The following is a 22,942-nucleotide window of genomic DNA, read 5'->3' as shown; positions in this document are numbered from 1 at the left end:
CTAAAGGCGCTATCCATTTCAGCAGAATACAATTGTGTGCCAGAAACAATAGTCAAGAGATGGCAGTCCAGGCATGGGGTGTAAATAGTTCTTCATCTAAAAATCCTGATATACAAGTCAAATGGTCATTATGTAGTCACTTGAAATACTTGATTAATGACAGAAATTATTCTGTTCCAATAGCGCACCAGTTTGGGGGGTCTCCAGAACATATGTAAATGGTCAGCAGGGGTAACCCCGCATCTGGGACATTCTGGATTCTCTCTACAGTACCATTTATAGAATTTAAGGGGAGTTCTGTGTACTCAGTGATTACCAAAAAGTTGTGACAAGTGTTGGGTAGGAGAAATAGACATTAAAGGTACAGTGATACCTCGGTTCGCAAACTTAATTCGTTCCACGAATCTGGGTGCGAACCGAGGCAAATTTTCCCATAGGGTTCAATGAATATCAGGTTAATCCGTTCTGAACTTTTTTTTTTGAACCACAAAAATATGAAACAAAGTACAGTACAGTATGAAGAGAGAGAACACTAACACATTCTTGTCGCCTTCATTAGCACTCTGCACTTTCTTTTCAACAACATGCTTGCTCTGAACAGTCTTGTCACCTTCATTACTGCTCTGCACTTCCTTCTTACCATCATGCTTGCTCTGAATTTTCTTTGGAGCCATACTGGATGTCCGGTACAGTACAGTATGTGATAAAAAGCACACAAAAAAGCTTTACAGCAAGTGTGAACAGGGATGTACAGCACAGTACTGTACAGTATGTGCTAAAAAGCACACCAAAAAGCTTTTCAATACTGTAAGTGTCTTCACAGTACACTTTCAGTGTCTCTCACTGACTGTGATCTCACCTACAGGAAGTCACATCCACGTGTCTGAGCAGGGAAGATGCCCGCGGCTCGTGTTCGTGAATCGAAGCGGCGTTCGCATACCGAAGCAAATTTTTGTGAACTCTTCTGTTCGCGAACCGAGTTGTTCAGAAACATTTGTGAACCAAGGTATCACTGTACTTGTCATAATACAGACTACCACATCTCTCCATCTATTGTAGATATATCTGTAGACCATCCTTTCCTGCCATGAAGCTGCAAGGTACTTTGGAAGCGAATCAAAAGAGACCCAAAAAGAAAGGTTATAAAACCCTTCTTATCAGTAACAATAGCTAGTTGAACTATAAAGCCGCGTACACACGAGCGGCATGTCCGACAGAAAAAGTCCAATGGAAGGTTTTCATTGTCTATTTCGATCGTGTGTGTGCCTCATCGGACTTTTTTTTTCGAAAATTCTGACGGACCTAGAAATGAAACATGTTCTAAATATTTCCGACGGAACCAATTCCTATTGGGAAAACCGATTGTCTGTATGCTGTTCCAACGGACCAAAAACAATGCATGCTCTGAAGGAAGCTATTGGCTACTGGCTATTGAACTTCCTTTTTCTAGGCCCGTCGTATGTGCTGTACGTCACCGCGTTCTGGACGGTCGGACTTTGGTCAGACTTTGGTTTGACCATGTGTAGGAAAGACCGCTTGAATGGAATTCCGTCGGAGTTCCGTCGGAGAAACCTTCGGAGTTTATTCCAACGGCAAAACCAGTCGTCTGTACGCAGCATAAGTGGAGTGTCAATATGTGAATGAGACGTGGACCTGGACAGGTACAGGAAGGGATACCAAACTCGTTCTGTAAGGCTGGGTTCACACATGCTGCAGCCACGGCTCACAGCAGGGGTTCGGTGCATCCCTGTTCACCCATTTAGGTGCGAATCAGGTCTGAATTTGTGCCTGAATTCAGACCTGAATCAGAACCAAAGACGCACAGGACCCTTTCAAAATGTGGACCGCGGCCGTCTGAGGAGTGTGAACAGGCACCATTGCAAGGCAAGCACACTCTCCTGTCATGCGAATTGGATGCTAGGAAATCCGCATTTTTGCATACAGTGCCTTGCAAAACTATTCACCCCCCTTGGCTTTTTACCTATTTTGTTATATTACAGCCTTTACTACTTTGTTTTTTAATCTGAATTATATGTGATGGATCAGAACACAATAGTCTAAGTTGGTGAAGTAAAATTAGAAAAATATATACATAAAACTATTTTTCAGAAATAAAAAACTGATAATTGGCATGTGCGTATGTATTCACCCCCTTTGTTATGAAGCCCACGAAAAGCTCTGGTGCAACCAATTACCTTCAGAAGTCACATAATTAGTGAAATGATCTGTCAATGTAAATAAACAGATCCCCGTTCTAACAAAACTGACATGCTACAAAAAGTGCTTTTCTCATGTTGCATCTTTGACATCCACTTGATTTATTCACACGCTGAGACTTCAGTTTGTCAAATCTTTCTAATCAATTAAAAGTGCACTGGGGGGAATTTATCAAAACTGAAGCAGACGGAATTGGGAGCAGCTGTGTAAGGCAACCAATCAGCTTTTTGTTAAGCTTTGAAAAGCCAATTGGTTGGCAAGCACAGCTGCTCTAGATTCTGGCTTCTCATTCCCAACAACGCATTTCAGTCAGTCTTTAGAAAGCAGCCACACTTGAGTAGAAAAGCACATCACCTACCAGAATCTTGGCCGCTCGTGTGCCTACTCTCTTCTCTCTGCAGCAAGTGACTAAGTCTCAGCATCAGCAGGCAGCCGCCGCTCCATTTGCACATAGTCTCAGAGGCACAGCAGCGGCGGAGGACTGTGTCTGTGTCCCGACTTCCAAATGAATGGAAGCAAACAAACGTTCATTGAACTCTGCATTGATGGGTGCTGGTAGGCTGCGTTGATGGGCGCTGGTGAGGCTGCATTTGATGAATGCTGGTGGGCTGCATTTGATGGGCGCTTCATTAAAAAGTTGGGGTATACATGGGCAGGGCAAAGGGGGTGGAGCCAAGGAAGGGGCATGGCAAAATGAGGTTTCGCCTAGGGTGTCAAAATTCCTTGCACCAGCCCTGACCAGAATGCTGCAGAGAAGAATCTGTGCTCTCTGTGTGAAAACAGTGGTGTCACTGCAGAGGTATGACCCGAAGACCCCATACACACTATACAACTTTTCTTGTCTGATTTCCTTTAGACTTACCAAAACCATATAGTGCAAGGGCCTGCCTGATTGCATACAAATCATAGGCATGCGCACAGGGTGTGCCAGGTGTGCCTGGGCACACCCTAATCACCATGTGCTGTGCAGATTGCCCCTGCTGCTTGGCTGCAGATAAAGGGACTGGGGAATCTCTGTCCTCAGTCCCTTTCTTTTTCTCCAAAGTGAGACATCAGGGGTCTGTTTAGACTCCTGATATTTCACCAAACTCCCCCAATGGGGCTCAGAAAAATCTTGAGCTTTGGGGTGCACACCCTAATGCAATAGGCTGCGCACACCTATGATACAAATTGAAACTCTTAAGCCCGGTACACAAATGAGATGAATGAGTTTACTAAAGTCATGAAAATTCTCGTACAACAAAATAAAAATTTAGAAGTGATGTCATGTGTTGTAATGCATTAGTATTGCATTTTCGAACGACAACTGTACTGATTAAACGAAAATCGTACAATCTGGCATCGTACGAAAAATATTTTGGTACATGTCCGATCAAATAATATCGAATGAACTGTCCTGATCGGCTCTCGAAAGCTTTGTACTAACGATCTGATTATCGTACGATCGTTTCGAAAATGGTATTTTTCGTGTGATTTTCTGGTCGTGTTTACCGGGCATTAAGGTTTGACCTCATATTATATGATTTTGGTGAATCTAAAGGAAAAAATCTAAAGGAAATTGTATAGTGTGTATCCAGCTTTACTCTGCTGAGTCAGACCTATAGTTTTGCAATCAGGAGGAAGACTCTTGTGGACATCTTTGCTACCCTGATGGGGACCATGTATACCATCTAAGTAAAGGTTTATAAGTAGATTCAACAAGGGTTTTAATAATGGATATTTTGATTAAATTATTAGCTACACTATATTACCAAAAGTATTGGAAAGCCTGCCTTTACAAGCACATGAACTTTAATGGCATCCCAGTCTCAGTCCGTAGGGTTCAATATAGAGTTGGTCCAATCTTTGCAGCTATAACAGCTTTCATTCTTCTGGGAAGGCTGTCCACAAGGTTTAGGAGTATGTCTATGGGAATATTTGCCCATTCTTCCAGCAGCTCGTTTGTGAGGTCAGGCACTGATGTTGGACGAGAAGGCCTGGTTTGCAGTCTCCGCTCGACTTCATGCCAAAGGTGTTCTATCGGGTTGAGGTGCAGGCCAGTCAAGTTCCGCCACTCCAAACTTGCTCATCGATGTCTTTATGGACCTTGCTTTATGCACTGGTCCAAATCATTTTTTTTAAATTCTTTATTTAAGAAGGATAAACATGTGACAACAGAGAAACCGTTACAATGACATGTATAAGGTAACCGTAAACAATCAATGTAGTCCTACAGTAACAGTTCACCAACTTTAGAGTGTCACCAAGTTGCAGAAGGATAGGGAGGTTCCGTATCTCACATGTCCATTTTTTATACGGCTAACATCGTATTATATGTAAAATGGGTTAACAGGGACCGCTTGATCCCAGGGCCAGCGACCCATGATAAGAGAGAGATAGTTAGCAGCAGAGAATAGAGAGGCAGGGAAAGAGAGAAGAAAAAAAAAAAAGGGGGGCGTGCATGTACCGCCGTCCATCCTCACCATCCCCATCCGGGGAGCATAGAAGATCATCGTATTGCTGAGATGTTAGATCAACAGCTCACTATATTCCTCAGAGTGCAAGAATTCATGCCAAAAATTTTTTTGGAAAATTGCTCGCTGAGGCCTTTTTCCGTGGCCACCAGGTCCTCCATTGCCCTTATCTCCAATATTTTTTTTAACCACATGGCTACCGATGGGGGCTGCGTCTGTTTCCAGAGCAAGGGGATGCAACTCTTCGCCGCTTTAAGCAGGAGAGGAATAATAGATTTCCTGTAGACCTTAGTAGGAATCTTGTGATGATGAAGAAGGAAGAATTCAGGGGTCTCCGGCACCTCTCGGTCAGTAAACTTCTTCACTATGCGGCGCGCTTCCGTCCAAAAAGGTCAGAGGGTGCTACAGAACCAGAAGATGTGGAGGAGGGAACCATTCGCGTCTCCACATCTCCAGCACTGGTCTGCACTCTGGGGCAACATCTTGTGCAGTCTATCTGGAGTATAGTACCACCGGGATAGTAGTTTAAATCCCGCTTCCTGGTGTCTAGCACATATGGAGATTTTATGATTGAAGAGAAAAAGCCTGTCTATTTGTTTCTCTGTGAATTGCACCCCCAGGTCACGTTCCCATTTGGTTATATAGAGAGGTCTAAAGTCTGGAGGTTGGGCTATTAGTAATTGATAGGTAAGAGAGATAGCATGTCTCAATGGGGTTTGTTCCAAACTCATCAATTCAAAGGAGGTTAGTTGCCTCTCAAATGCCACTGGAGGTGGCAGGGAGCCAATAAAATGGGTTAGCTGTATCTTTTGCCAGAATGACAACCCCATCAGGGCTGGGTCTTCAGTGATTTGTTGCCTGGTCTTCCACTGGCCATTGACGAGAAAGTGTCTTGCCTGGTTCAAATCATTTGGTGGAGGAGGAATTATGGTGTGGGGTTGTTTTTCAGGGATTGGGCTTCGCTCCTTAGTTCCAGTGGAGGAACTTGACTGGCTTGCACAGAATCCTGACCTCAACCCAATAGAACACCTTTGGGATGATATAGAGCGGAGACTCCGAGCCAGGCCTTCACATCCACATCAGTGCCTGACCTCACAAATGTGCTTCTGGAAGAATGGTCAAACATTCCTACTCTAGAAGCTGTGAAGTGTTTTTATTGTATGCATTTTGAATTGAAAATTCTTGTCCTCTTAGATTTATATCCGGGAAGGTGGAGTTGCCTGCAGGGAGGAGAACCTGGATGGGGGGGATGGGGGGGGGGCTCAAGTACTGTTCTATTGTTATTTTGTCTTGTGTGGCAAAGTGTCTGTTATTTCCACCCTATGTGGCGAATTGTTTCTTCTTTTTTATTTTAGCCCTGCGAAGTTTGTCTACTGTTCTGTGTTACACATAAAACAATAAAAAGAAAAATTGGGAAAAAAACATTCCCATAAACACACTCTCAAACCTTGTGTAAAGGCAGGCGTCCCAATACTTTTGGTAATATAGTGTATTTAATGCCATTCTCAAAGATCTAATATCATATTAAGATCTTGCTTCCATAGCCCCTTATAAGGATGTTTTTGGGTCGCGTCCATTAAAAAATGATGAAAAATAAAAATACGGCCCTTTGTGAAACCACTGGCTTTACAAGAAAGCTCACATGGTGTTAGTGACAATGGATAGGAGGGGGATGTTTCAACTTAGCTTTAGGATAAGAGACGATTTTAGTGGTATCTAAACATTAAGAAGAAGGCAGTTTCGAACAGAAAGTCACCAATCCTTAGTAGGCCTTTATTTTCCCACCAATTAAATAGGTGAGATTGTAGTCCTTGAGTAAAGTTAGGATTATTTAATAAGGAAGCAAGAGGAAAGTGGGGGAATGAAGTTGTTTCCTAGCTCTCTGCCTGTCCCAAACAGCCAATATGTAGGATAGAGTAAGACACATATTGGGAGGGGGGCATTTGCTCTTGTATTTAATTTAGTTATCTATAGCTCTTGATTCACCACCACTCAGACCCCCCGGGGTCACTATAATGGTTGTGTGTAAATTTTAATTTCTTTATACAATAAATAATGCTTGCTTTAAAAATAAACATTTACAGCCTAAGTTTACTTTAAAAAAAATAAAATAAAGAATAAGCATATGTTCGCGTGCAAGTTTATACAAGTCAGGTCCATAAATATTGGGACATCGACACAATTCTAATCTTTTTGGCTCTATACACCACCACAATGGATTTGAAATGAAACGAACAAGATGTGCTTTAACTGCAGACTTTCAGCTTTAATTTGAGGGTATTTACATCCAAATCAGGTGAACGGTGTAGGAATTACAACAGTTTGTATATGTGCCTCCCACTTTTTAAGGGACCAAAAGTAATGGGACAGATTAACAATCATCCATCAAACTTTCACTTTTTAATACTTGGTTGCAAATCCTTTGCAGTCAATTACAGCTTGAAGTCTGGAACGCATAGACGGTGGGTTTCATCCCTGGTGATGCTCTGCCAGGCTTCTACTGCAACTGACTTCAGTTCCTGCTTGTTCTTGGGGGATTTTCCCTTCAGTTTTGTCTTTAGCAAGTGAAATGCATGCTCAATCGGATTCAGGTCAGGTGATTGACTTGGCCATTTCATAACATTCCACTTCTTTCCCTTAAAAAAACTCTTTGGTTGCTTTCGCAGTATGCTTCGGGTCATTGTCCATCTGCACTGTGAAGCGCCGTCCAATGAGTTTTGAAGCATTTTGCTGAATATGAGCAGATAATATTGCCCGAAACACTTCAGAATTCATCCTGCTGCTTTTGTCAGCAGTCACATCATCAATAAATACAAGAGAACCAGTTCCATTGGCAGCCATACATGCCCACACCATGACATAACCACCATCATGCTTCACTGATGAGGTGGTATGCTTTGGATCATGAGCAGTTCCTTTCCTTCTCCATACTCTTCTCTTCCCATCACTCTGGTACAAGTTGATCTTGGTCTCATCTGTCCATAGGATGTTGTTCCAGAACAGTGAAGGCTTTTTTAGATGTTGTTTGGCAAACTCTAATCTGGCCTTCCTGTTTTTGAGGCTCACCAATGGTTTACATCTTGTGGTGAACCCTCTGTATTCACTCTGGTGAAGTCTTCTCTTGATTGTTAACTTTGACACACATACACCTACCTCCTGTGTGTTCTTGATATGGCCAATTGTTGTGAAGGGTGTTTTCTTCACCAGGGAAAGAATTCTTTGGTCATCCACCACAGTTGTTTTCCGTGGTCTTCCGGGTCTTTTGGTGTTGCTGAGCTCACCGGTGCGTTCTTTCTTTTTAAAGATGTTCCAAACAGTTGATTTGGCCACACCTAATGTTTTTGCTATCTCTCTGATGGGTTTGTTTTGTTTTTTCAGCCTAATGATGGCTTGCTTCACTGATAGTGACAGCTCTTTGGATCTCATATTGAGAGTTGACAGCAACAGATTCCAAATGCAAATAGCACACTTGAAATTAACTCTGGACCTTTTATCTGCTCCTTGTAAATGGGATAATGAGGGAATAACACATACCTGGCCATGGAACAGCTGAGCAGCCAATTGTCCAATTACTTTTGGTCCCTTTAAAAGTGGGAAGCACATATACAAACTGTTGTAATTCCTACACCGTTCACCTGATTTGGATGTAAATACCCTCAAATTAAAGCTGAAATTCTGCAGTTAAAGCACATCTTGTTTGTTTAATTTCAAATCCATTGTGGTGGTGTATAGAGCCAAAAAGATTAGAATTGTGTTGATATCCCAATATTTATGGACCTGACTGTATACCCAGATAAGGCCATTTATTACTACTGCCAGCTGTAGTCTCTACCAGGGGCAGAAATATGCAATTATATACAGTGCCTTAAAAAGTATTTATACCCTTGTAATTTTCAAAATTTTGTCATGTTACAACCAAAAACGTATGTTATTGGGATTTTATGTGATAGACCAACACAAAGTGGCACATAATTAATTGTGAAGAGGAAGGAAAATTATAAATGGTTTTCAACATTTTTTACAAATAAATATCTGAAAAGTGTGGCATGCATTTGTATTCAGCCCCCCTGAGTCAATACTTTGTAGAACCACCATTCGCTGCAATTACAGCTGTAAGTATTTTTGGGTCCCTACCAGCTTTCCACATTTAGAAAATGCCCATTCTTCTTTGTAAAATAGCTCAAGTTCTGTCAGACTGGATAGAGAGCGTCTGAACAGCAATTTTCAAGTCTTGCCACATATTCTCCATAGGATTTAGGTTTGGACTTTGACTGGGCCATTCTAACACACGAATATGCTTTGATCTAAACCATTCCAATGCAGCTCTGGTTGTATGTTTAGGTTTTCTTCTAAGATTGCCCTGTATTTGGCTCCATCCATCTTCCCATCAACTCTGACCAGCTTCCCTGTCCTTGCTGAAGAAAAGCATCCCCGCAACATGATGCTGCCACCACCATGTTTCACGGTGGGAAATGGTGTGTTGAGGGTGATGTGCAATGTTAGTTTTCCGATACACATAGCGTTTTGCTTTTAGGCCAAAAAGTTCAATTTTGGTCTCACCTGACCAGAGCATCTTCTTCTACATGTTTGCTGTGTCCCCCACATGGCTTCTCGCAAACTGCAAATGGGTCTTCTTATGGCTTTCTTTCAACAATGGCTTTCTTCTTGCCACTCTACCATAAAGGCCAGATTTGTGGCGTGCATGACTAATAGTTGTCCTGTGGACAGATTCTCCCACCTGAGCTGTGGATCTCTGCAGCTCCTCCAGAGTTACCATGGGTCTCTTGGCTGCTTCTCTGATTAATGCTCTCTTTGCCCAGGCTGTAAGTTTAGGTGGACGGCCATGTCTTGGTATGTTTGCACTTGTGCCATACTCTTTCCATTTTTGGATGATGGATTGAACAGTGCTCCCTGAGATGTTCAAAGCTTGCGATATTTTTTTTTAACCTAACCCTGCTATAAACTTCTTCACAGCTTTATCCCTGACCTGTCTGGTGTGTTCCTTGGCCTTCTTTATACTGTTTGTTTACTAAGGCTTTCTAACAAACCCCTGAGGGCTTAACAGAACAGCTGTATTTATACTGAGATTAAATTACACACGTGGACTCTATTTACTAATTAGTTGATTTCTGAAGGCATTTGGTTCAACTAGATTTTAGTTAGGGGTATCAGAGTAAAGGGGACTGAATACAAACGCACGCCACACTTTTCAGATATTTATTTGTAAAAAAATGTAAAAAACATTTATCATTTTCCTTCCACTTCACAATTATGTGCCACTGTGTGTTGGTCTAGCACATACAATCCCAATAAAATACATTTAAGTTTTTGGTTGTAACATGACAAAATGTGGAAAATTTCAAGGGGTATGAATACTTTTTCAAGTCACTGTACATGCAATTTACGATGAATTCCTGAAAGCGCCGTCTGCATGAGGCCATACTCTTACATTCTCCTCTGCCATCTGAGAAGTGGTGGTGATGCTGTCAGCACAACCTCTGTCTGTATTGTAATGAGGCTGGATACTACGTAGGAACCTGGCCTAAAAAGGCAGTGAGCGTTATTCCTCCTTTTCTGTGTTGGATAGGTCAAATCCCCGAACTCAAGCTATAAATGACTTGGGTGCCTGTAGTTGTTTCATTGCTTAATACAACGACATCACATTCCTCTGCAGACCAAATCTCAAAAGACGCTTTGTTCTCCTGGCTGAGAGAACCAACATCAAATCTGGTCCCATAACTTATGAAACCTATACTATATATATGCTGTATTTGAACCAGGGCACACAGAACTGCTTAGCCTAGATCTTATTGCATCTTGCCTGTTTCCCATTATACTGGGTATTGCACGCTCACAGTCCACAGATTACCTGGACTATAGGCTACAGTGACCAGATGTCCCCGGTTTCTGGAGACAGTCCCAGGACTGAGGACATGGTCCCCGATCCAAGACCGTCCCTGTTTATGTCCCCGGATTGCAGGCAGGGGCTGCGGTTCCAACTCTGGGCACTACTTTTCTCCCCCTGCAGTGCTGATCCAGCCCCGATCCCCCCAAGCGGCGCACAGCTGATTGCGCACAGACGACTGTGCTGGCCGCTCTGCTGAATGGAAGGAAGGAGCAGGGAGGGGGCAGGGCCCAGACTTACACTCGTGGAGGAGCGTTCAGAGGCCACACTACACCCAACCCTTGGCTGCAGCCTGCAGAAAGACTACATGTGATGGACAGCCAGAACCACACTGTTGAGGTACAGAGAACGGGGGGGGCGGTACAGTATACAGATTGGAGGGGGTTACAGTATACAGAGGGGGGATGTTACAGCATACAAAGGGGGGGAGTTATAGTATACAGGGGGCTGCACATACAGGGGGTTCTTCCAAAGAAGTGGGGTTCTGAAAATAAGTGACACTTCTGCTCTTGCAGCATTCATCTGAACATTTTCTTCTCTCTTCACAGGTAATCTGCGTTTATATTCCCATGTCCTGCAAACTGAAAATTGACTGACCGCTTATATACATTTTTGGTAATCTGCGTTTTTATTCCCATGTCCTGCAAACTGAAAATTGACTGACCGCTTATATACATTTTTGGTAATCTGCATTTATATTCCCATGTCCTGCAAACTGAAAATTGACTGACCGCTTATATACATTTTTGGTAATCTGTGTTTATATTCCCATGTCCTGCAAACTGAAAATTGACTGACCGCTTATATACATTTTTGGTAAATCTGTTTGTCACCGCTGTCTCAACTCCATCTGTAGCCATGCTCACATTATTTCAATGTTTATTTAGCCATTAAGTCTTACCTAAATTATGGGTTTCCTTATCTTTACAATTTTGGCCTTTTAGTCCCCTTGCAGTTTGATTGTGGTGTGAAAGTTATGCCCTGCTTGCTGTGTTCCTAATATCCCCTCCTAATTGATTAATTGCCAGATTCCATCCACACCCAACACAGTATATAACAAGGCCTTCTTTACGGGGGAGCACATACAGGGGGTTCTTCCAAAGAAGTGGGGTTCTGAAAATAAGTGACACTTCTGCTCTTGCACTTCAGCGATTTGCACAAAGCTAACCATAGCAGATTGCAGGTGATCTCATTTTCATATTATCTCACCTTCTCTGAAACATGCTCTCTTTACCTCTCCTCCTCTTCACAATTGCAGCCTCTCTCCTCAAGCTCTCTTTTCTACATCCCTCTGCTCCACCACACAATCTGTACATATCACCCTCACTTCCCTCCCCCTACTACTGCACTCATCACCTCTTTCTAACTCTAAGCCCACTTGCCAGCCTCCCTCTCTCCTGTGCCCTCTGGAACGCCCGCTCTGTCTGTAACAAACTCACTGCTGTTCATGACCTCTTTGTCACTAATTCCTTTAATCTACTTGCTCTCACCGAAACCTGGCTCCACGAATATGACACCCCTTCTCCTGCTGCCCTCTCCCAGGGTGGCCTTCACTGGACTCACTCCCCTAGGCCTAATGGACGCAAGGGAGGTGGAGTGGGATTCCTCCTATCCCCCCAGAGCACCTTCCAGGTTATTCACCCTCCTCCCTCTTTTTCCCTCTCATCATTCGAAGCCCACTGTATACGTCTATTCTCTCCTACTTCCCTAAGAATTGCTGTGATCTACCGGCCCCCTGGACCATTATCGACTTTCCTTGATGAGTTTTCTGCCTGGCTACCCTACTTTCTCTCTTCGGATATTCCCACAATCCTTCTCGGTGATTTCAACATCCCTGCTAATACAAACACTCCCGCTACTTCTAAACTTCTTAGTCTAACCTCTTCATTTGACCTGAAGCAATGGGTACAGGCTTCTACTCACTCTGATGGCAACACCCTTGACCTTGTATTCTCCTACCTATGCACTCCATGCAACTTCTCAAACAATCCTTTTCCTCTCTCGGACCACCACCTTATTAGTTTCTCTCTCCCCCTGTCTTCCACCACCTTTCCCTCCAATCGCCTAACCATCACCCGTAGAAACTTTCGCAACTTCAACTCCTGTCTCCTCTATTCTGCTACTGACCACCTCTATGACAAAATCTCTCCCATGTCCTGCCCCAACCAAGCCATGTCCATCTACAATAAATCTCTGTCCTCCACCCTGGATAAGCTCGCTCCCCTCACTACACGCAGAATCAGGCCTCGACCCCTACAACCCTGGCAAACAGATGACACTAAAATTCTCAAAAAACGTAGTCGCGCTCTTGAGCGTCTGTGGCACAAGACTAAGTCTCTCAAAGACTTCAACCAATACAAATCTGCCCTCCAAATATACTATTCTTTCCTCCACATTGCCAAGCAAACCTATTTTACAACTCTTATTAACACTTTCTCATCCAATCCCCGTAAACTCTTCTCTACCTTCAACTCTCTACTTTGTCCTCCACCGCCTCCACCCACTGACTTACTCACTGCCCAGGAAATCGCTAATCACTTCAAAAACAAGATTGATACAATCCGTGATGAAATCTCTATTCTACAGGTATCTCCCCCAGCTAAGACCCCATGTCAACAGATACAACTGACACTCCCCCTATTCAAATCTACTACTACAGATGAAGTTGCTAAACTCCTTTCTATCGCCCACCTAACCACCTGTCCCCTGGACCCTATTCCCTCTCAAATGCTACAGTCACCCTCTGACCCCATCCTACACTCTCTAACCCACATCTTCAATCTCTCCCTCACCTCTGGCATCTTCCCCGATGCTCTAAAACATGCACTGGTCACCCCCATACTCAAAAAGCCATCCTTGGACCCTACCAATCTTAACAACCTACGCCCAATCTCCTTGCTCCCCTTTTCCTCTAAACTCCTTGAACGCCTGGTTTACAACCAACTGAGTGACCACCTCATTAAAAACAACCTTCTTGATCCCCTTCAATCTGGATTTCGCCCTCAACACTCCACAGAAACTGCTCTTTTAAAACTCACAAATGACCTACTAACTGCAAAAACCAATGGACACTATTCTGTATTCCTACTTCTGGATCTTTCAGCTGCCTTTGACACGGTTGACCACCCCCTCCTCCTCAAAAAACTTTACTCCCTCGGTCTCCGTGACTGTGCTCTTCAGTGGCTCTCATCCTACCTATCCCAACGCACCTTCAGTGTCACTTACAATTCTACTTCCTCCACTCCTCTTCCCTTCTCTGTCGGGGTCCTCCAAGGTTCTGTTCTTGGACCTCTTTTATTTTCAATCTACACCTCTTCCCTGGGTCAGCTGCAACCTCTCACGGCATTCAATATCATTTCTATGCTGATGACACACAAATCTATCTCTCCACCCCTCAACTCACTCCATCAGTCTCCTCACGCATCACTAACTTACTAACCGACATATCTGTATGGATGTCACACCACTTCCTCAAACTCAACTTGTCCAAAACCGAGCTTATAATATTTCCTCCCCCACGTTCCTCTTCCCCCGACTTCTCTGTCAAGAGCAATGGCAAAACCATCCACCCGTCCCCACATGTCAGGGTACTAGGTGTTATCCTGGATTCTGAACTCTCCTTTCAGCCCCACATCCAATCACTTTCCAAAGCTTGCCGCCTCAACCTCTGCAACATCTCTAAACTACGTCCCTTTCTAACCAATGAAACCACAAAGCTCCTGATTCACTGGTTATCTCTCGCCTTGACTAATGCAACTCACTCCTCATTGGCTTACCTTTAAACAGACTATCCCCCCTTCAGTCCATCATGAATGCTGCTGCCAGACTCATCCACCTTACAAACCGCTCAGTGTCTGCTACCCCTCTCTGCCAATCCCTCCACTGGCTACCACTCGCCCAACGAATTAAATTAAAAATACTAACAATAAGTTACAAAGCCATCCACAACTCTGCCCCCAGCTACATCACTAACCTAGTCTCAAAATACCAACCTAATCGCCATCTCCGTTCCTCCCAAGACCTCCTGCTCTCTAGCTCCCTCATCACCTCCTCCCATATCCGCCTCCAGGACTTCTCCCGAGCCTCGCCCATCCTCTGGAATTCCCTACCCCAATCTGTCAGACTGTCTCCAACTTTATCCACTTTTAGGCGATCCCTGAAAACTTTCCTCTTCAGAGAAGCCTATCCTGCCTCCATCTAACAACTGCACTATTTTCTTGATTAGCTCATCCCCCACAGCTATTACCCTTTTGTATCACTTGACCCTCCCTCCTAGATTGTAAGCTCTAAGGAGCAGGGCCCTCTGATTCCTCCTGTATTGAATTGTATTGTACTTGTACTGTCTGCCCTAATGTTGTAAAGCGCTGCGTAAACTGTCGGCGCTATATAAATTCTGTATAATAATAATAATAATAGTATACAGAGAGGGGGAGAGTTATAGTATACACAGAGGGGGGTTACAGTATACAGAGAGGGAGGTGGAGTTACAGTATACAGAGAGGGGGGCTACAGTATACACAGAGAGGGGGGTTACAGAATACACAGAGGGGGGGGTTACAGTAGAGAGAGAGAGAGAGAGAGAGAGAGAGAGAGAGGGGGGTACAGTATTTACAGAGAGAGAGAGGGGGGGTTACAGTATATACAGAGAGAGAGGAGGGATACAGTATATACAGAGAGGGTTACATTATATACAGAGAGAGGGGGTACAGTATATACAGAGAGAGAGAGAGGGGGTACAGTATAAACAGAGAGAGATGGGAGGTACAGTATATACAGAGAGAGGGGGATACAGTATATACAGAGAGAGAGGAGGGGTGCATTATATAGAGAGTGGGGGGTACAGTATATACAGAGAGAGAGAGAGGGGGATACAGTATATACAGAGAGAGGGGGGTTACAGTATACAGAAAGGGGGAGTTACAGTATACAAAGAGGGGAAGTTACAGTATACGGAGAGGGGGGAGTTACAGTATACAGAGGGGAGGAGTTACAGTATACAAAGTGGGGGGGTTACAGTATACAGATAGGGGGGTTACAGAATACACGGGGGGGGTTTACAGTATACAAAGGGGGGGGGGGTTACAGAGTACAGAGAGAGGGGGTTACAGAATACACAGAGAGGGAGGGTTATAGTATACAGAGTGGGGGTACAGTATATATAGAGAGGGGGTTGCAGTATATACAGAGAGAGAGAGGGGGTACAGTATATACAGAGAGAGAGGGAGGATACAGTATATACAGAGAGAGAGGGGGTACAGTGGGGACAGAAAGTAGTAGTCATATTTTTCACTTTGTTATATTGCAGCCATTTGCTAAAATCATTTAAGTTCTTTTTTTTCCTCATTAATGTACACACAGCACCCCATATTGACAGAAAAACACAGAAATGTTGACATTTTTGCAGATTTATTAAAAAAGAAAAACTGAAATATCACATGGTCCTAAGTATTCAGACCCTTTGCTCAGTATTTAGTAGAAGCACCCTTTTGATCTATTACAGCCATGAGTCTTTTTGGGAGAGATGCAACAAGTTTTTCACACCTGGATTTGGGGATCCTCTGCCATTACTCCTTGCAGATCCTCTCCAGTTCTGTCAGGTTGGATGGTAAATGTTGGTGGACAGCCATTTTTAGGTCTCTCCAGAGATGCTCAATTGGGTTTAAGTCGGGGCTTTAGCTGGGCCATTCAAGAACAGTCACGGAGTTGTTGTGAAGCCACTCCTTCGTTATTTTAGCTGTGTGCTTAGGGTCATTGTCTTGTTGGAAGGTAAACCTTCGGCTCAGTCTGAGGTCCTGAGCACTCAGGAGAAGGTTTTCGTCCAGGATATCCCTGTACTTGGCCGCATTCATCTTTCCCCCGATTGCAACCAGTCGTCCTGTCCCTACAGCTGAAAAACACCCCCACAGCATGATGCTGCCACCACCATGCTTCACTGTTGGGACTGTATTGGACAGGTGATGAGCAGTGCCTGGTTTTCTCCACACATACAGCTTAGAATTAAGGCCAAAAATTCTATCTTGGTCCCATCAGACCAAAGATCTGCTTTACCTCTCTCACCAAGGCTCTTCTCCCCCGATAGCTCAGTTTGGCCGGACGGACAGCTCTAGGAAGCGTTCTGGTCATCCCAAACGTCTTCCATTTAAGGATCATGACCTCATGATTCTCATTTGCTCTGACATGCACTGTGAGCTGTAAGGTTTTATATAGACAGGTGTGTGGCTTTCCTAATCAAGTCCAATCAGTATAATCAAACACAGCTGGACTCAAATGAAGGTGTAGAACCATCTCAAGGATGATCAGAAGAAATGGACAGCAACTGAGTTAAATATATGAGTGTCACAGCAAAGGGTCTGAATACTTAGGACCATGTGATATTTCAGTTTTTCTTTTTTAATAAATCTGCAAAAATGTCAACAATTCTGTGTTTTTCTGTCAATATGGGGTGCTGTGTGTACATTAATGAGGAAAAAAAAAGAACTGAAATGATTTTAGCAAATGGCTGCAATATAACAAAGAGTGAAAAATGTAAGGGGGTCCGAATACTTTCCGTCCCCACTGTATACAGAGGGGTGCCGTCCCCACCCATATGGGGAGGCGCTGCTTGAAGGGTAAGTGTAATGGACAGGCAGCGCCCGCTGCAAAGTTTGCCATATACCAGAGAATCAAATAGGAGGGAGACTGCACAGACGCACTAGTACTGAATCACTCTGCTCCTTCTGTGTCCGCGCTATAGAAAGGCATTCCAGAGCGACACTTCAGCTACTGCTGTTATGTTGCTAAGCAATAGTAGCTGCAGCGTTGCTCTGGAATGCTATTCTATAGGACGGCCAGGCGGGAGGAGCGGAGTGATTCAGCGCTAGTGCGCCTGTGCGGTCTCCCTCCTATTTCATTCTCCGGTATTTGGCAAACTATGCAGCGGGCGCTGTCTGTCCATTGCACTTGAACCAGCGGCAATGACACCCTAGAGCAGAGGCACCCAGTGCCAGCGGCATCCCTGCCTGGGTGCTGTGCGGTCTACCTCCTAGTCCTGCCCAAACAGCCCATATCTTTTCTGAGTAAGGCATTCCAGCTGCAGTACTATTATATGGGAGAGCCTTCCTGGAACTGGAATGCATGTATCTGGGCTGGGGGGGGGGGGGGGGTGCAGAGCAAGCCCCAACTTGAGGGGGGCGCAGAGGAGGCCCTGACCTGAGGGGGGCGCAGAGGAGGTCCTGACCTGAGGGGGGCGCAGTAAAGGCCCTGGCCTGGGGGGGTGCGGAGGAGTCCCTGGGCTGGGGAGTAGTGCAGAGGAGGCCCTGGACTAAGGGGGTGGTGCAAAGGAGGCCCTGGACTTGGGGGGGTGCAGAGGAGGCCCTGGACTTGGGGGGGGGGTGCAGTGGAGGCCCTGGACTAGAAAAGGGTTGGTGTGTCAAAGACCCTGGATTAGGAGAGGGGGGAGTGCAGAGGAGGCCCTGGATTAGGAGAGGGGGGAGTGCAGAGGAAGCCTGGACTAGAAGGGGAGTACACAGGAGGCCCTGGACTAGGGGTGCAGAGGAAGCCCTGGACTGGGTGATGCAGAGGAGGCCCTAGACTAGGAGGGGAGTACACTGGAGGTCCTGGGCTGGGGCTGTAGTGGAGGTCCTGGACTTGAAAAGTGGGGTTGGTGTGGCAAAGGACCTGAATTCGGAAGGCAGGGTGAAGAGGAGGCTCTGAACTTGAGGGGGGGGGGGGGGGCTGTAGAGGAGGCCTTAGACTAGGAGGGGAGTGCAGAGGAGGCCCTGGACTGGAAAAGGACCTGGATTCGGAGGTAAGGGTGAAGAGGAGGCTCTGAACTTGGAATTGTTGAGTAGGCCTTGGACTAGCAGAAGGGTGCAGAGGAGGCCCTTGAATAGGAAATGTTGGTTGGTGTGGCAAAGGCCTCTGGATGGGGGGGGGGGGGGGTTGTACAAGGGAGATACTGGACTAGATGAGGGGGTGCCTGGAGGTCCCATATTAGGAGAGGGGATGTCTGGAGGCCCTGGACTAGGACAGCAGGTGTCTGAGGGCCCTGGACTATGAGAGGGGGATCTTATAGCAGAGAGCCAGAGACTGACAGTCACCAGTTCTCTGCTCAGGGAGCACTGAGAACTGAGTGATCGCGGTGTTTGATTACTCGGTTCTCAGCCTTTGAGCCGGCGGGGAACAGATGGCCATTGGCTCCTGCTGCTGTCAATCACAGCCAGTGAGCCAATCAGGAGACAGAGTGGGTGGGGAGAGCCACGGGTGCATGTGTGAATGGACACACAGAGCCCCGGCTCGGGAGTGCACTTGCTTGGGTGCCCCCATAGCAAGCTGCTTGCTGTGGGGGCACACAGCAGGTGGGAGGGGCCAGGGCTGTCGGCGAAGGACCCAAGAAGAGGAGGATCCTCTGCATTACACAGAGCAGGTAACTATAAAATGTTTGTTATTTAAAAAAAAACAAACAAGACTTTAATATCACTTTAAGGTTAGCTGTGTGTAGTAAAGGATATGCAATAGAACAGTTTTATTTTATTAAAATGAGTGTACTGAGGTTTGTACTGTCTGTTACATACTCGCTGGTGGTACAGTCATTAAAGCATATGTGTTAGCTGCCTTTAAGTTATAGCGCACCAATACCAATTTACACCAAAGAGTTCTACTGACCTACCATGGCTTTTTGTATGTATTTCACAAACAGAAACTTGACAGTCTTCCCTTCACCGAACATATTTTCCCCTCTCAGAATCTGAGATTATAGGAGAAGTATGGCCAAAGTTTTTTTGGCTATACTTCTGTGGTTCACAGGAGTGCAATTAGTTCTGCCCTCCTGTGACCGGTTTCAGCCAACTTCGGGCTAAAGCCTGCTGTCAGCTGACGTCACTCAGCCGGTCCAGGCTTGTAAAAGATCCTCAGGCTCTGGCCTGAACCAGCCCCTCCCACACCCTCCAAAGCCCTGCGCTCCAGTAAGCACTGGAGAGGCAGAGCAGAGAGCAGGAGACTGACAGTCACCAGCTGTGTGCTCACTGAAGACCAAGAACTGAGAGATCAGCAGTGTTCGATCGCTCAGTTCTCGGTCTTATGCCCTGTAAACACGATCAGACATTGAACGGACATTCCGACAACAAAATCCATTGGATTTTTTCCGACGGATGTTGGCTCAAACTTGTCTTGCATACACACGGTTGCAAAAAGTTGTTGGAAAATCCGATCGTTCTGAACGCGGTGACGTAAAACACGTACGTCGGGTCTATAAACGGGGCAATAGCCAATAGCTTTCGTCTCTTAATTTATTCTGAGGATGCGTGGCACTTTGTGCGTCGGATTTGTCTACACACGATCGGAATTTAAAGGATCGGATTTTGTTGTCGGAAAATTTTATGGCCTGCTCTCAAACTTTGTGTGTAGGAAATTCCGATGGAAAAAGTCCGATGGAGCCCACACATGATTGGAATTTCCGACAACACAATCCGATTGCACTTTCTCCGTTGGAAAATCCGTCCGTGTGTACAGGGCATTACAGTCGCCGGGTGACAGCTGCAGCTGGGATCTGTTCTGCAGTCCTCCAGGTGAGTATGATTATTTTTTTTTAGATTCCTGAACTATTCTTTAAAAGGCCCTAAAATATTATTTCAATGAAAAAACTAAAGAGGTGATTTATTCATTCACTTCCACAATTAAGGCTGCAATATTTTTTGTGGGGAAAAAAAAAAACACACCCTCGGCCAATGAATGGATTATGGAGGTTTAAATTAAAGTTGCCGTTAAAAATGATTACCACCGTTCTCTGGTTCCTGAATTATTTCAGACTCTGTTCAGCTACCATTTTTACAAAGCTTGATCTCTGAGGGTCATATAATCTCATCAGGATTCAGGAGGGCCATGAATCTTTTACAGTATGTGGATGGACATACTGTAGATGGTCATCAACATCTCTGACTTGGTTTAAAGTTGCACCTTATAACTTTGAGAAGCACTGTGAACCAGTCAAGATTTTTTTTTTAAAAGGCCCATTATGTCATTTACTGTAGCTAAAGGGCTGCTCTCTAAGTTATTTGTCATTCTGTTAAAAAAATAACTAATAATAAATGACTGGAAACACAATGTTGCAGAGAATTAGATGTTTCTTATGACTAAATATTAACCTTGAATAATGCTCCATCTCTTCCCCCAGGCAGCATCCCATAGAAAGGTATTAAGTCATCACCCCCAAGGGAAGCAACCGCTTCCAAAGACCTGTAACGCAAACAGAAATGTCATCTATACAGATTAGTGTTACTATTAATAAACAAAAAAAATATTTTGAACAAAGTTTTTCCGGAAAAAAAGTAAAAGTATAATAATAATAATACAGTACAATGTGACCTATCCCAGCTACTAATATCCTGGCAATCTATAAATGTCTATGGCACCACCACCTACCGAAGAGCAAAACTGGAGTGCAAAATGCAGCGCCCATAGGCTCTCAGTCACTCTTAACAAGCAGCTGCCATATGATGACTTTAATAACCTTTGTTTATACCTGCTTGATAGTTTAGCTTGTAAGCTAGTAAAACTGGAAATCCTTCTTTGTATCCTTAGAGGGGTTCTCTTATCATATATCTCTGGTGTTCTAGTTGAGCATAAAGATGTCATTTAACATTTTACCCACAGTGCCACCTTCTGGAGAAATTTGTCGTTTCAGCACAGCCATGAAATGCAGTGATTCTGTATAAAAATCACTGTGCTTTTATGGTTGGACTTCTATCCGCATGCAGGCATACTGCTAAATGCCAGTAAAAGATGAGTACTCTATCTGTGTTACTAAAGGGAGGGTGGCATGCATTTAGGGAATTTTTAAATCCCTTGTTATTATTGCAAGCTTCTGTGCTACATCCTACACCTCATTACAAAGTATTATCCTACCTAGAATTTATACTTTAATTATCAGGAATGTGATTTTTAAATGATGCCATAGCAGAGAGTCTATTCACTTTTTCACTGCTATGCTACTTATTTATTTTAAAGTTATTATTTATATAATTAATATCCTGCCCATATATGTTTATTTTGAATTATTTTAAACACAGTAAATGCCTTATATACAGTGTGTTATATTTTAATATAAGAAATGTATTTTCTACTTACTGAAAGTTTGTTTTCCACATAAAAACCGTGCAATCGTTTCCTCCAGCAGTAAACACATACTGCCCATCAGGTGAACAGACAGCATTGGCTACCCCATCAGGATGGCAAATTAAAGCCATTGATTTGTGTGGGTTTCCATCAATAGGTAGGATCTGAAGTCCGACCTAGATGAAAAAGACATTGGGCTTATAGGAATTTTTTGTTACTAAACACATTTTTATTAATAACAATATGTCTATTTTCACTTTTAAATTGTACTGTAATAGAGACAGTGCAGAGGCCAAACTTTATTCTGGTAATGCACAGCAGATTAATGCTCAACCACCAATGTAATTATAGGAACTTGAATAAGAAAAAACAAACAAACTCTAGTTTAAAGAAAAGACTAGTCTAAAGCTACCCGTAGATGAGCTGATGTCTCCCTATGATGGATGTGGAGATGTTGTCTGTGATGCTGGGTCCTGCCATTACTTCCCGTCAGTTGCCCTACAGATTGACTTAACATATGTGTGGTCAACACCTTCTTTTGCTTTTGTCAGTCACAAGAGGGATGAAAGGATCGGCCAGGTCTTATCATGTTTTTTCAAAACGTTAAAAAATCCTCTCAAGCAATAATGAATACTGCCAGCATTAGAAGCACTTTTCACCTCCTAGAGCAGGGATATGCAATTAGCGGACCTCTAGCTGTTGCAAAACTACAAGTCCCATCATGCTCTGCCTCTGGGTGTCATGCTTGTGGCTGTCAGAGTCTTGCTATGAACAATGTTTGCCCAAGCACAACTCTGAGACACTTGTTTGGGCAAGAATTTCCACCCTTATGAAAAATCGGATGCATAACATCAATGAACCCTTTCTTACTTTTCTTTAAGTGGGCGTGGGGGTGCACCAATTGTAAAAAGCAGCATTGGTATACAAAATAGATTAAACCACAATTTTTGCATACATACGTACCAAGTCTGGTAGAATTATAATGATGAAGTACAGTAGTTACACATCATACCAATACTGTTGCAGGGTAAGTACATAATTTGACCATTTTAATGAAATACAAAATATAATTTGCATAGCATATAGTGAACGGAGCTAAAGCAGCTTTCAGGAATTCATTTCTACCCTACTCTCACATAGACCTGCAACTTTGACAAATGCTTGAATGTGAAAGGAGTTAGGCCGGTCATGCACAGTTCGAACCGTCAATGGGCAGGCTGAATGTACCAAGTTGATCGATCAATCACCTTGGGTGTAACCAGCCTGCCGGATTCTC

The 22,942-nt window shown here is 44.1% G+C and overlaps 1 protein-coding gene across 1 annotated transcript in view; it reads right to left on the bottom strand.

Annotated features, from left to right (window-relative positions):
• The window catches only part of CFAP251 (cilia and flagella associated protein 251), a 130,668-nt gene that overhangs the window by 11,875 nt on the left and 95,851 nt on the right, over positions 1 to 22,942 (bottom strand). The window contains exons 18-19 of the mRNA XM_073626813.1: positions 21,679 to 21,842; positions 20,697 to 20,787 (exon numbers count right to left, since the gene is read on the bottom strand). Coding sequence (XP_073482914.1) covers positions 20,697 to 20,787; positions 21,679 to 21,842 — 255 coding nt within the window. The remainder of the gene's footprint in view (positions 1 to 20,696; positions 20,788 to 21,678; positions 21,843 to 22,942) is intronic.

Source organism: Aquarana catesbeiana, linkage group LG01 (assembly GCF_042186555.1).
Source record: "Aquarana catesbeiana isolate 2022-GZ linkage group LG01, ASM4218655v1, whole genome shotgun sequence".
Taxonomy (NCBI): Eukaryota; Metazoa; Chordata; class Amphibia; order Anura; family Ranidae; genus Aquarana; species Aquarana catesbeiana.
The sequence above is the reverse complement of the archived record's forward strand: the minus strand, read 5'-3'. Positions and strand labels throughout refer to the sequence as shown.